This window comes from Danio aesculapii, chromosome 10 (assembly GCF_903798145.1).
Source record: "Danio aesculapii chromosome 10, fDanAes4.1, whole genome shotgun sequence".
Lineage (NCBI taxonomy): Eukaryota > Metazoa > Chordata > Actinopteri > Cypriniformes > Danionidae > Danio > Danio aesculapii.
The window spans coordinates 21,750,001-21,764,991 of record NC_079444.1 but is presented as its reverse complement, the minus strand read 5'-3'; the positions used below and the strand labels follow the sequence as shown (position 1 = coordinate 21,764,991).

Genomic DNA, 14,991 nt, shown 5'->3' with positions numbered 1-14,991 from the left:
CAACTAAAACATTATAACAAAGTGTTACGACTGTATTATAATATGGACAATATTTAGAGGATGCTTTTTAGCATCTGCTCTCCCTTCAATTTGATTAGACTCAAACAAGATGGTTTCCAGCATAATGACACTGAAGGTTGAGATCTGATTATAGTGAATCAAGGAAATGAGGAAATTAGAGTTGGACATGATTCACAGCATGTTAAGGCTTCAGCAACCAAACTATGGCCTGCTGCAGTAAACACTTGAGATTTAGAGATGTGTTCCATATCAGTTCAGGGAGGACTGTAACTCTTTTTAGGACATTATTAACAGCAAAAACTGCTTACCTCTGCACTCCTGCCCTCAACGACGCAGAGTAACGCCAGTCAGCATTTGGGCCTTTGGGCTGGAGAAGGAGAGAAAGAGAGAGATGGAGGGAATCAAGGGATGGAAAGACAGAAAAGGGTTAGATACATTCTCATCAATAAATCATAGTCCTCTGTATGTGTGTGTATGCGTGTGTGCGTGTGTGTGTCTTGCATTTTAATATGAACCACAGCTAAAGGAGACCAGGACTACAGGGATGATTACTGGCACTAGGCCATTGCCCATGACTCACTGCTATAAACCGAAACAGAGTGTTTGGAGAACGAGAGAGATATTTCTTTATAATAACACATGAAGGGCAGCCGATATTCACCTATTAACATATAAATCTCCATTACTAGGGATGCACAATATTGCAGACTATATGATGAAATATCTGTTGATTATGTATATGTCATAGTGCATTATCATTTCTGCTTGTTTACATTAGTTATTAAAAAAGAAATAAAATATTTAGACTTTTATTAACACTGTTAAATGTAAACTGGAATCTTCCAATTAGTATACTGTGATGCCCGAACTCAGTTCACAACCCATTTCCACCGCGGGATCAATATGTTCATTTTAAAATATTATTACATCTCTCAAATCAGCAATTCTGAATTTGTATTTCATACTTTGTCTCACAATTTTGAATTCACATCTCAAAATACTGACTTTACTCTCGCAAATTTAAACATTCTTAGAGATGTAAAAAGAGATTCAGATTTTTCTTTTCAGAGTTTGAACTACTTTGTAAATTTATTTTCTCTTTATTTCTCACAATTATAAATTTCTATATAATTATTCTGACTTGATTTCTAGCAGTTTGGAGATATACTGTACATCAGAACTGCAAAATTTAAATATACAATTTTGATGGAAAGAAAAAAATTCAATTAAATTACAAAAATATAAATAAATCTGAATTTGTTTATTTTTCACAACTGTTATTTTATTTTCTTCAGAATTTTAACTTTATCTTGCAGTTCAGATTTTGCTTTCAGAATTGTGACCAATTTTTCTCACATTTGCAACAGTTTTTTTTCAATTCTGTGTTTGTTTTACAATTGTCCTTTCAATTAGGATTAAAAAACCCTCTATGTACTACAATTCCTATAGTTCCTTGTGATTAGGATAAATAAAAATGAAATTCTATGAAAACAGCTAGAATTATGAGATGCAAACACAAGAAGAGTTAAAATTCTTCAATTATGTATAATTCAATTATTTCTGACAATTCTGCGTTTACACTACCGGTCAAAATTTTGAGGTCAGTTTTTTTTTTTTCATTTTTTTTTTTTCATCAGGGCAGCATTTATTAAATGTAAAGTAATTGTTGAATTGTTAAATATTTATTAAAACTTTGATCAACTGCTTTCTCATTGTATGTAGTTACAGAATAAATTATTACTTCAGTCATTATTGCTTTTATTACCATTACTATTAAAAATAATGATATTAATAATAATAATAACAATTAATATTAGAGTGATTTATGAAGGATCATGGGACTCTGAAGACTGGAGTAATGAAGCGGAAAATTCATCTTTAAAATCACTGGAATAAATGATTAAATTAAATTATAAACCACTTTTGAACAGTTATTTTTATAGTGCAACAACATTTCACAATTTCTACTGTATTTTTGATTAAATAAATGCAGCCTTGGTGAGCAGGATAAGCTTATTTGTAACATATAAAAATCCTACTGACCCAAAACTTTTGACTTGTGTATTTCTCACAATTAAAAAAAAACTGAGTTCACAATTCTGAGAAAAACATAGGGGAAGAGGAATCTTGGAATTCCAAGAAAAAGATTCAAGAAAAAAAACTCAAAATTTAAAATGCCTTTTTTCCTCAGAATTGAAACCTTATTTCTCGACTTCATTGTGAATTTAAAAGCTGTCACATGCTTGTTTTGTTTTCTAATATTCGGATTTTTTACATACAGTTGAAGTCAGAATTATTAGCCCCTCTGAATTATTAGCCCCCCTGTTTATTTTTTCCCCCAATTTCTGTTTAACAGAAAGAAGATTTTTAACACATTTCTAAACAAAATAGTTTTAATAACTCATTTCTGATAACTGATTTATTTTATCTTTGCCATGATGACAGTAAATAATATTTGACTAGATATTTTTCAAGACACTTCTATACAGTTTAAAGTGACATTTAAAGACTCAACTAGGATACTTAGGTTAACTAGGCAGGTTTTATAACGATGGTTTGTTCTGTAGACAATCTAAAAAATATATAGCTTAAAGGGGCTAATAATTTTGACCTTAAAAATTAAAAACTGCTTTTATTCTAACCGAAATAAAACAAATAAGACTTTCTCCATAAGAAACAAATATTATCAGACATACTGTGAAAATTCCCTTGCTCTGTTAAACATCACTTGGGAAATATTTAAAAAGAAAACAAATTTTAAAGGGAGGCTAATAATTCTGACTTCAACTGTACATGTAATTAAAAAAGCAAGATGTAAAATTACAATTCTGTGCTGGAACATCCATATTCTGCAACCGAGGCTTTTTTTCCCTGTCTCAATGTTATTTGAAATTGAAATAAATATTCCAATACTGTGCACCCCAAGCAATTATCGCACATTTTCAAATAAATCTGCATCTCTTCAACTCAATACCAAGTCCCTAAATGTCTTTCCTTTCCCAACATCCATCCTATTTATCATGCAACATGGATGATATCATCCTGAGATACCAGCTGACCTCATGTAACATGATACCAGTGCATTTTCTGCCCTCAACCAGAGCAACTCAATCTGAGCGCTAGTCAAGATGACCACTGTAACCGAATACAAGGCATCAGCATTAAGATGGTCATCTGTTCCTCTAGCAATACACAGTGAATGAATGAATTGCTCCTACACAGAGGGAGAGCACAAGCACGTAGTTGCCACTCTTTTTATATTCGCCCTAGTAAAAAAAAAAAATCTAGGTTGGGAAGTATGCAATAGGATGAGGCATTAGAGAATGGCCCAGATAATTTGAGTAAATAACATTCTTTAATCAGGTGAATTCAGGGGGGAGAGAATGCGTGCAAAGAGACTCTGCCTCGCTTCCACAATATAATTTGCAGGGCTTGAGAGAATCAAAGGCTGGAGGTTAATTTCATTGCCTGCTCTCTTATCTCGGACAGACGGCCTCTGCTCCTAAATCCTCTGCAGTGTCGACTGTGCTGCAGTGTCTGTGCTGCCTCTCACCAGCACATCTGAGGGGATCTGATGCTGTCAGGAGCATCTTCCCGCAAACTCTAGCTATTCTCGTACTCTAGACAATTTTAGCTTTATTTTTTGTAAAAAGCCCATCTGCAAAATCGCTTCCTATGAGCCAGAGATCAAGAACGCCCAGCCTTTGGATCATGTTCTGGCTAATTAAAACACATTTCACGAATCCATGGCTGACAGAGTGAACATGAATTCACGCCAATTACACTGACAAAAACACATCAATTCAGTGTCTATGACTGCGCACAGGCAGTACAATAAAATGCATCTTGTTTTTGTTTTGTATTGCAAAATGTTGGCAGTGGCATCAAACTTTTCCCCTTATTTAGGTGGATTTAAAATAATATAAAAATACAAACATAACTCCGGAGTAAAGACAGTGAGATGGCAGTGGGAGGAAGGAAATAATCCTGCAAATGTGATGACAGCCTCAAATGTGGGAGCAAATGCCTGAATCATCATAAATGCAATGCGCTACTCTAGAAAAACTTGATGTTTGACACTAATGCAGGGTGAAGGAAAGCACTGTAAAGCTGCACTAGATAACCACACAGTACAACAGGAGTTGACAAGGTCAAAAGCTTCTGACACGTGGGCATAGAGCTTTATTGCAGTTCCTGGTCTGACTAAATTACATTTTGCACTAAAACATACTGGAAACCAGAGTTGCACTACAAATTTGCTCAACTGTGGTTTCCTATGTATATACAGTTGAAGTCAGAATTATTAGTCAACCTGAATTATTAGCCACCCTGTTTATTTTTTCCCCAATTTCTGTTTAACGGAGAGGAGATTTGTTTCAACACATTTCTAAACATAACAGTTTTAATAACTCATTTCTAATAACTGATTTATTTATCTTTGCCATGATGACAGTAAATAATATTTTACTAGATATTTTTCAAGACACTTCCATACAGTTTAAAGCGACATTTAAAGGCTTAACTAGGTTAATTATGTTAACTAGGCAGGTTAGAATAATTAGGTAAGATATTGTTTAAAAATGGTTTGTTCTGTAGACCAGCGTTTCCCAATCTTGTTCCTGGAGGCACACCAACAGTACATATTTTGGATGTCTCTCTTTTCTGACCCATTAACTTCAGGTTTTGGAGTCTCTTCTGATGTTATGATAAGATGATTCAGGTGTGTTTGATTAGGGAGAGGTTGAAAATGTGAACTGTTGGTGTTCCTTCAGGAACAGGGTTGGGAAACACTGCTGTAGACTATCAACCCTCAAAATGTTTACAAAAAAAACTGCTTTTAGTTTAGTCGAAATAAAACAAATAAGACTTTCTACAGAAGAAAAAATATTATCAGACATACTGTGAAAATTTCTTTGCTCTGTTAAATATCATTTGGGAAATATTTAAAAAAGAAAAAAAATGCAAATGGGGGGGGTGGGCTAATAATTTTGACTTCAACTGTATAGTTTTAATGCAAAATGCAATGTGATCACACACTGAGCTGGATTTTATCAAATTATGTTTAGCAACTAAACATCAGTGTAACTAAACAGCAAAAATGTTATCTCATTAATTTCACTAAAATGAATCATAGTTTTTTTACTACAAAATAAAACACACACAAAATGACAAGGTTATTTGTGTGAAAGCCCAACATTTCTGGTAACTAGAAATTATTCATGATTTTGTAACACTAATAAAAGTTAATATTTGTGAAAATGTTAAACAATCTGTTGAATGCATGTTTTTTACACTCAATATAATAAAAAGAAGGTTCATTTTTATAAGGGTTACCAAATGCAGTGACAATTTTTCTTTTCTTTTTTTTACATACTGTTATGAATGTTAAAGCATGATTATTGTGCCATTTCATTTGCATTTCTTTGTATATTTAATTAACAAACTGCCTTAATTTACAGTGAAAAGCAATTAAAAGACATATTCATAAGTGTTAAACACCTCATATAACTATATTTTCATTCAATGAGTTTTAGTGTTTAGTATTTACATAAATCAATTTTTGTTACATTTAATATTGTTTAAAGTTGTTTTTCACTGAATGTTTGGCATCTTCTGATTTGTTTTTGTTTGTTTTTAAAATATTTAGCCATAAATTAGACAAGATATTTATTGTTATTTGCTATTGTTCATTCATTTATTTAATATAAGATATATGATGAGACACACCTGTATTGCTGCATCTGGCATACTAAGCCTGCGAACAAATCCACTTCCCCCAGTAAAGAAGCGCTCTGAGCCCCAGGTGCCACTGATGGGCCGGCCTGTGTTGTAGAACATGAAGGTGTCGCTGCCTGATGTGGCAGTCAGACAGGTCTTGTAGCAATAGGTTTTGGTCAGTGAGCCATTCCCCCGGACCTCAATGTAATGTGGCTCAACCTTGAGGTCTCTTCGGAGCACCACATTGTTATTGGGTTGCGAGCCGCCGCCACCACCACCACTACCTCCACCACCACCTCCCAAGCCACCTTCTGCCTGGGCCTTTTGAGACACACAGCATGGCGAACAGGATCCGGGTTGGGTGCAGTAGGCATGGCAACGCACAATTGCCAGCACAACCACCGTCACCAAGAAAACAAAGGTGGTGGCACTCAAGGCCACGATGAGGTATAATGTCACTTTGGATAATGAGAGAGCGCTGTGAGGGCGAATGATTCGTTTGGGGTCAGGTGTGACTTTTAGGGGCACCTCCATGACGGCCACATTAATCGTAGCTGTAGATGAAAGAGGTGGTTCTCCGTGGTCCTTTACTAGTACAGTGAGACTAAAAGAGGTGGAGTTGTCTTCAAGGACACGCCGTGTTGTGCGTATTTCTCCTGTGTGTTCATGCACTTTGAATAGATCCAGATCACTGGCCTGGTCGAGCAGATAGACAACCCATGCGTTCTGTCCGGCATCAGCATCATAGGCCGCAACCTTTGTGATCAATGTACCTGGCTCTGCATTCTTCTGGACTGTCTCCGTTGAGCGTGTGCCATTAGCTGGGGGATACACAATCTCAGGCGGGTGGTCGTTTTGATCCATTACGTAGATATACACGGTGGCTACACGGCTGAGTGGTGGGACACCACCATCCTGAGCTTTAACCTGGAAGTGAAACTCCCGTAATGACTCAAAGTCAAAGGAGCGAAGAGCGTAGGCAACACCTGTGTCTGCTTTCACCGACACATAGGAGGTGACAAGGATCCCATGGTTGTGGTCATTTAGAACCGTGTAGGTGATGCGAGCGTTTTCATTGACATCTGAATCATGAGCCTTGATGGTACAGAGCGAGGCTCCAGGTGCATTGTTCTCCGTGACATACACAGTGTAGGAGGTCTGGTCAAAGCGAGGTGGGTTGTCGTTCACATCTGCAACATCCACCTGAATGGTTTTCTGAGACGAAAGAGGAGGGTTGCCGCCATCGGTAGCGCTGAGGGTGACATTATAGGCTGCTGTGTTCTCACGGTCAAGAAAAGCTGAGGTTACCAAGGTGTAGTAATTTCTAAACGATTTGATTTTGAAAGGAAGACCTGGTGGAATTTCAAGGGTGACCTGTTTGTTAGGGCCAGAGTCCCGGTCAGTGACACTGATCAATGCCACCACTGTGTCTGCACGTGCATCTTCACGTACTGGACTGGACAGAGATGAAAGCACGATCTCTGGAACATTGTCATTGACATCGACGACCTCCACCACCACTTTGCAATGAGCAGCCACGGGAGCTGGGCCTTTGTCCATGGCCTGGATGTACATTTCATATGAATTGGTGTCTTCATAGTCCACATTGCTCTTGACTCTGATTTCTCCAGTGTTGGTGTCCATGCTGAACATCTGCCTGACCCTGTCTGGGGTGTAACTGCTGAATGAATAAAGCACCTCCCCGTTTGTTCCTTCATCTTGGTCTGTGGCATTCAGTTTGATAACCAAAGTGTCTTTGGGAGAATTTTCAAGCAATTTGACTTTATAGACCGAGCTATCAAAAACGGGGTTGTTGTCATTCGAATCTAAGACGCGAACGTTTATTTTTGCGGTACCTGTTCGTGCTGGTGTGCCACCGTCTGTCGCTGTCAGGAGTAACTGATGATAAGGGGCGAGCTCGCGATCCAATGGCTTTTTGAGCACGAGCTCGATGTGCTTAGTATTCAACGAAGGCTTGTTGGAATCGAGCGCGAAATGCTCGTTTGGGCTGAGCCGGTACAGTCGAACCGAATTGGTACCGATGTCCAGATCTTGCGCGTGTTCGATCGGAAAACGAGAGCCCGGCAAAGCCGATTCTGTGATCTCTAATTGATACTCGTCTCTGGGGAACTGCGGCGTATTATCATTCACGTCTGTTATCTCCACCTCGACATTATGGTCTTCAGGTGGGTCTTCAAGAAGAACCTCGAGATTTAAAACACACGCGGTGCTCGTATCACACAACGTCTCTCTGTCAATTCTCTCGTTTACCACCAATTTTCCATTCTTATGGTCCACGTACCTTTTGCCGCTGTCAGAGGTTACCTTAATTTTTCGGGTGGAGAGCTTTCGAATATCCAAACCCAAATCCTGTGCAATATCACCTACAATCGTTCCACTCTGCGATTCCTCTGGCACGGAATATCGTATTTGTCCGAGAGCAAGGCCACAAAATAATAAAAATAGCAAAAAAGAAAGAGGCACTTTTTTGTCTAGGCAATCACATATCCCTGCAACAGCCATCGCAAGATCATAGGATCCGCAGACGGATTAAAAACAGCACTCCGCCTTGTCAGTTTGCAATATCTTGCCTTCCACTTCAGCATTAACGGTTTTTCATTTATGTGCACAGTGGCCTAATTGTTAATTCCATTCTACAAGCGCACGGATACTTCTCGGATGCGTCCATGTTTCCTTTGTCCGCGCTTATCCTTTTTTTTCCCTGTGCGCGCCGCTGACGGGTGTGTTTCCTTGCCACTGGTGCTGCATATTTCGCCGTGCGCGCACTCTTCTCTCTCTCTCTTTTCCTCTCCGCTTCAAGCCACCCCTCCCATCCGTACTCCTCTTGCTCCTCTTCTTCATGGCTCGGTTTGATGGTGTTGGTGCGGCACACCGGGGGAGGGGCTGCCCTCTCAAATATAATGCATTCTGATATTCGAGACGTTGTAAGAAAATATAACAGCTTGATGGAAGCCGCCAAAAAGCAATATCTACAACCATTAATACACTCAGTATAGCCTACAGGGTTTCTGATCATTTGGAGAAAAAAAGCTACATGTTGATTAGAAACTGAGTACTTGGGCATTATCGTCGTTCCCTAAACTAGGACAATGCATTTTAAGTTTTGGTTCATCACTTCACGAATCACAGATGAGGAAAACACCTAAAATGAAATGCGTTCAATGTGGTTTTGTGTTTTGAGGTATGATATTGCTTTATGCTCAGATTTTTCCATATTAATTGCTGTTATAAACCTAAAAAAAAATTATATAAACGCTCCAAAACGGGAAAAAGTATGTAAAAAATGTTTACAATCTTGTAATAGTCCAATATAAAAAAGTTGTTAATTAAAAAGCCTTGCCATGCATGAATAAATGATATATTGAATATGTGTATGATATACATGATATATTGAAACAATATGTTTGTAAACTTTGTAAACATTCATTCATTCACTTTCTTTTCGGGTTAGTCCCTTTATTAATAAGTAATGGAATGAACCGACAACTTATCCAGCATATGTTTTACGCAGCGGATGCCCTTCCAGCTGCAACCCATCACTGGGAATCACCTATACATTCTCATTCACATACATACATTACGGAAAATTTACCCAATTCACCTATATGTCTTGGGATTTTGTATGGGAAAACCGGAGCACCTGAAAGAAACCCAGGCAAACATGGGAAGAACATGCAAACTCCAGACAGAGATGCCAACTGACCCAGCCGAGGCTCGAACCAGCGACCTTCTTGCTGTGAGGCGACAGTGCTACCTAATGCGCCACCGCGGTGCCACTTGTTGAAAAATGTTGAAATCGATACATTTAGCAAAAAACTAAAATAAATAGTAGCATGTCAGTCAACAATAATATTTCTGAGGCTTTTCTGCTGAAGTCTTACATTTTAACATTTATACAAAGCCATAAAACACTGCATATTATAAAGAATTATTCTATATTATTCAATTGTATTTCAACTATAAGCTGGGAAAGTGTTAAAGTAACAAACTGAGACTTTAAAATCAGTGTTTTACAGTTTTTACAGTAAAAATATGCATGCGTTTTTAATGTGCAAAAATGATACACTCACCGACCACTTTATTATGTACACCCACGCCAACTGCTCCTTAATGCAGCTTTCTAATCAGTCAATCACATGACAGCAACTCAATGCATTTAGGCATGTAGACATGATCAAGACGATCTGCTGGAGTTTAAACCGAGCATCAGAATGGGGATGAAAGGTGATTTAAATGACTTTGAACATGGCATGGTTGTTGGTGCCAGATGGGCTGGTCTGAAAATTTAAAAAACTGCTGATCTACTGGGATTTTCATGCACAACCATCTCTAGGGTTTACAGAGAATGGTCCAAAAAACAGAAACATCTTGTGGGTGCAAATGCCTTGTTGATGCCAGAGGTCAGATGAGAATGGCCATACCAGACTGGTTCGAGCTGATAGAAAGGCAACAGTAAATAATTACTTGTTACAACTGAGGTATGCAGAAGAGCATCTCTACATGCACAACACGACGAACCTTGAGGCAGATGGGCTACAGCAGCAGAAGACCACACCGAGTGCCACTCCTGTCAGCTAAGAACAGGAAACTAAGGCTACAATTCGCACAGGCTAGGGTCAGAATTTGTTGTCAACAACATGAAAGCATGGATCCATCCTGCCTTATATCAACGATTAAGGCTGCTGCTGGTGGTGTAATGGTGTGGGAGATTTTATCTTGGCAAACTTTGGGCCCATTACAACCAACTGAACATTATGTCAATGCCACAGCCTACCTGAGTATTGCTGCTGACCATGTCCATCCCATTATGGCCACAGTGTACTCATCTTCTGATGGCTACTTCCAGCAGGATAGCGCACCATGTCATAAAGCACGAATCATCTCAGGCTGGTATCTTGAACATAACAATGAGTTCACTGTACTCAAATGGCCTCCACAGTCACCAGAGCTCAATCTAATAGAGCACCTTTGGAATGTGGTGGAACGGATTATGGATGTGCAGCCGACAAATCTGCAGCAACTGCGTGATGCTGTCATGTCAATATGGACCAATATCTCTAAGGAATATTTCCAGTATCTTGTTGAATCTATGGCATGGAGGATTAAGGCAGTTCTGAAGGAAAAAAAGCGGTCCAAACCGGTACCTAAGTGTACCTAATAAAGTGGCCGGAGTCTGTATATCTCGTTTTTACCGTGCGAATAATCCTCAATGTACGCCTGACAATCTCGCGCACTGTCATGACAGACTGGGGCTTTTCAAACATGATTATAGCCCAACGGCAAATCATTATACCAAGCAGCTCAGCGTGTTCCACAAAGAAATGATGCTAGCGTTTTGGAAAAAAATGAATAATAATAATAATTCCTTCACCCATCATCCATATTAATCATAAAAAGCAATAATTATTATTGCCCCAGAATGTGCTTTTCTCTCTCCGCCTCCCTCTCCCCGTCTGTGGCTTTGACTTCAGACAGACCAGGTCATTCGGGCGTGCGCGCCTGGGGCTCGATCTCTGTGCATCCGTCAAAATGCGCCACAGTGAGGGTGCGTGTCACTCTGAAACCGATGACATAAACTAAGCCAGGGCAGACTGTCAGCGTAAACCCGTCGCATTAGGGTCGCCTCGTGTCATCGCCACATACAGCAATGGAACACAATCTCCATTCAGATATTTGAATAATTATTTATTTAAAAGAGCGAATACTATTAAATGCTTCTATTTTTGTTTACTTAAGACAACGTATTGTTGTTGCTGTTGATGCTGTTTCATCTAAACATTTTGTGTAATGTATTTCAAAATAAAATGGGCCATTCATAAGCAATTTTAAGTGTAATGTTTATTTATTTTGCAGTATGGGGTAACTGGAACACAGAACGGCAGGTGGCAATCTTTGTACTCTGCAATTAAATGTAAACCAGCTGAGTTGACAGTATAGGACAAAAGGTGAAAAATGTTTGTGTAATGTTTTCATGATGTGTTTGTTTTGATCTTTTTGGAAACCACTGTGAATAATGCCAGATGTGTTGCAGCAAAAAACACACTCTGCAAGCAACTGGGTCAGATATTCCAATGTTTACTTTTCTCACTTGCAGATATCTACAATTCAGATAATGTGTTTGTTTCCATCTACAGCACATTGTCTCACCTGAACACAATGGAATGTATCTATCGATTCTGAAGTACTGAAAGATTAATACATATGTATGAACTGATCGATTAGTATGAAAATGTTTATAATACTAAACTTTGAGTAATACACGTGTAAATGCCAATATGTATGTAAAAAAAAAAAACAAGCAAATGATACACAGTTGTAAGTATAATCTGCAGTGATTATCAGAGCTTTTCTCACAAACTAAATTTAGACATATTTTACTTGCAATCACGAGTTTAAATCTCATAATTCCGCTTTTCTTTGAACCAAGTTTCTGGAGGAGCATGCACAGATGTTTTGACAAGGCTAATTCCAACCCTAATTCCAATTACATACCCCTATACACATTTCTGGAGGGAGCAAAATGCATCCCAGGAGCTACGTTTTATTTTATTTTTTTCAGCTTTTGTTTTCGCAAATCCACCAGAGGCCACTGTGTATGCTTTTTCAGATCTCAAATTTGTCTCGCGAGTGCCATTCACGCCTGCTGTTCTCACGTAAATCCACCAGAGGTCTGACTGATTTACTGACTGACCAACCCCTTCCCTAAACCCAACCAATAGTATTTTAAAATGTCCAGATTGACCAGCGACCACCCCCTTCCCTAAACCCAACCGCAGTGTTTTGAAAAGCAATCCAGAAAAAAAAAAGTCCCCTGATTTTTACCACGTTTTCAGATTTGACCACATTCTCACCCTGTTATTTACTTTTTTATTTAATTTTTTAGCTTTTGTTGTTGTCTTACCTACTTTCCGAAACCGTTCTTCACCGGACTCAAATCCCATTGTCCACCGGCGTACGTATCGAGCTACTGGACAAACTGGTAACAGTAGGAAAGCCATCCACTCAGAGGTATGCGAGAAAAGGAACGGCATCAGCTCTGGCTACATAATTTGCGATCTCCAGAAATGTATATAGGGCTACGTTTTCAGAATGAGCCTTTGTTGGCTAATTTATTGTCTGCAATCATTCTATTATCAAATCAGCTTAAGACCAAACCACTATTAATAGCAAAGCACGTCTTGCCTCTATATTCTCTCGACTTTTAGCATCCCTCCGCCACCCCAGCTCCACACCTTTAAACCTGATTTCTACTTAAGTCGAGTAGTCAGGGAGTGTTATGAGGCCAGGCTAGGCACTACACTCGAACCCCTATTTCTTCTTATCTCTCTCTCTCTTTCTCTCTCTCCTGATAAGGTAAATAACATGAATTAAGGTGTCTTTCAAAGCTCTCTCCTTGGACAGCACACCAAATATGCATATTCTGAATCTAAGTTTGAACTTATACTCTTCAGTGAACAGTATGTTGTGCATTTTTGAATTAGCATTTCTCTATTCTACTTAAGAATTGTCTGAGGAGTCACAATTACCTTTCTTTAATCCCAAGTTTGAAGGCTTTCATGCTGTTTTAACAGAACAGTCATGTGAAAGTATGCATTTTTTCATATAAAATCAATATTTTTTGAATTAAATAGTCTTGATTGTTCTCTTTAGTCCTTATTTTGTTGGATCTGATAACTCTCTGCTTGCTAATGCAAACCAGCAGGTTACTTAAAGGCACAACCAGTCCTATCATCCTCCGTGTGTGTACACTCAGTGTTAGTGTGCAATAACAAGACTGTCCTGACATTTGCAAAAGTGAGTTGTAGCTTTGGGGAACTGAGTGTATTGAGTTGTGAATGATAGAGAAAAGGGATGAGAATAATACTGCTAATTGACAAACCCCAAATCAAGATTCCTGTCGCAATACGAGCCAGAATCTCATATACAAGTCAAAAAGTTAATGCAACAATGTCTATTTATGATAATACTGTACAACGATGTGAAGACTAAGACACAAATGGCCCAGAGCTGCTAATCAGGCTTATCATGAAATAATGCTAAACTAAAAAAATACCTAATTCACTGCAGTTATTCCAATTCACCTAATTATCAATAAATTATTGATCACTTCTGACATGGTTCTTGTATGTTATCACCTAAAATACTTTTAATATAAAGGCTAATTTGGAAATATTTTAATAGAATATTTATATTTTCACATGTTTGGCTTTTCCAGTGTAGTAAACCTCCTATGTTGTTCACCTGCTTCTTGGTTTGACAAAAACTCAAATATATAAAAAAGTGTCATGTTTGCTTTAGAAAATGCAATTTAATTGCATGTTTTAGCACTGTTGTTTAAGTTTATGATAAGGTTTAGCGTTAGCTGGTGGTATGTTTTCTCCAAAACTACTTTGAATTCCAAACTATCGTCATAATCATCTTTGTGTTTCTGAAGTGCCACTCATTGAATGATTATGTTTAAAACTACCTGAATTAGATTTTCTCATTACATTCTAAAAAGATAGCTTTCACACTAAATAATTCATTTTTATTTACTCACCTGAGGCATGAATTTAGGTGCTTTTGTCTTCAGTGGAGAATTAAAGAACATTTTAAACTGAAACTGGTACTTGATGCTTCATTAATGCAAGTTTATGGCTATACCGGCACTTTAAGCATCAAAATACATATACTGATAAAACAAATTGGTAATTGCTTTATTAGTTTTGTTTATATATATATATATATATATATATATATATATATATATATATATATATATATATATATATATATATATATATATATATATATATATATATATATATCAAGGCATACTGTCCAGAGGTATAAATGAAAAACTAGTCTGCCATCTTTGCTGTCATGAAGATAAGCTGCCAAACAGTTGAACTTTGAAATATATTAGTATGCTATGTTGAGCTTTGACTTGTGAACTTTGACCTTTGTTAGGCCAGAGACCCATTTATAAGTGGTCCTCCTCCTCCCCTGACCCTACTTACGTAAGTGTGCCAGATTTTAAAAGAGATGCACCCATCTGAGAGACACCGCACAGACAGCCTGCACCAACAGTGCCCTCAGCAAGGGCATCCAGAGTCACACAGCACCCATCAGAGTGTGTGTGTGTGTGTGTGTGCGCACGCACTAAATCTCTCTTCCTGCGTCGTTCACTTTCTCACTCTCTGCATGCATGTCTTCTCTTATCCTCCCTCTTGCCAGTTGTGGCCTATATTT

The 14,991-nt window shown here is 38.1% G+C and overlaps 1 protein-coding gene across 6 annotated transcripts in view; it reads right to left on the bottom strand.

Annotated features, from left to right (window-relative positions):
- LOC130235780 (protocadherin alpha-C2-like) overlaps positions 1-14,991 on the bottom strand; it is a 235,343-nt gene that overhangs the window by 177,876 nt on the left and 42,476 nt on the right. For 4 of the 6 annotated variants that reach the window (XM_056466271.1, XM_056466269.1, XM_056466270.1 and 1 more), the window contains exon 2: positions 330-388. The exons of 1 other annotated variant lie outside the window; for it this stretch is intronic. In XM_056466271.1, the coding sequence (XP_056322246.1) occupies positions 330-388 (59 nt within the window). Of the gene's footprint in view, positions 1-329; positions 389-5,748; positions 8,498-14,991 lie in introns of those variants that run through there. One more of the 6 variants, XM_056466245.1, reaches the window with a different exon arrangement.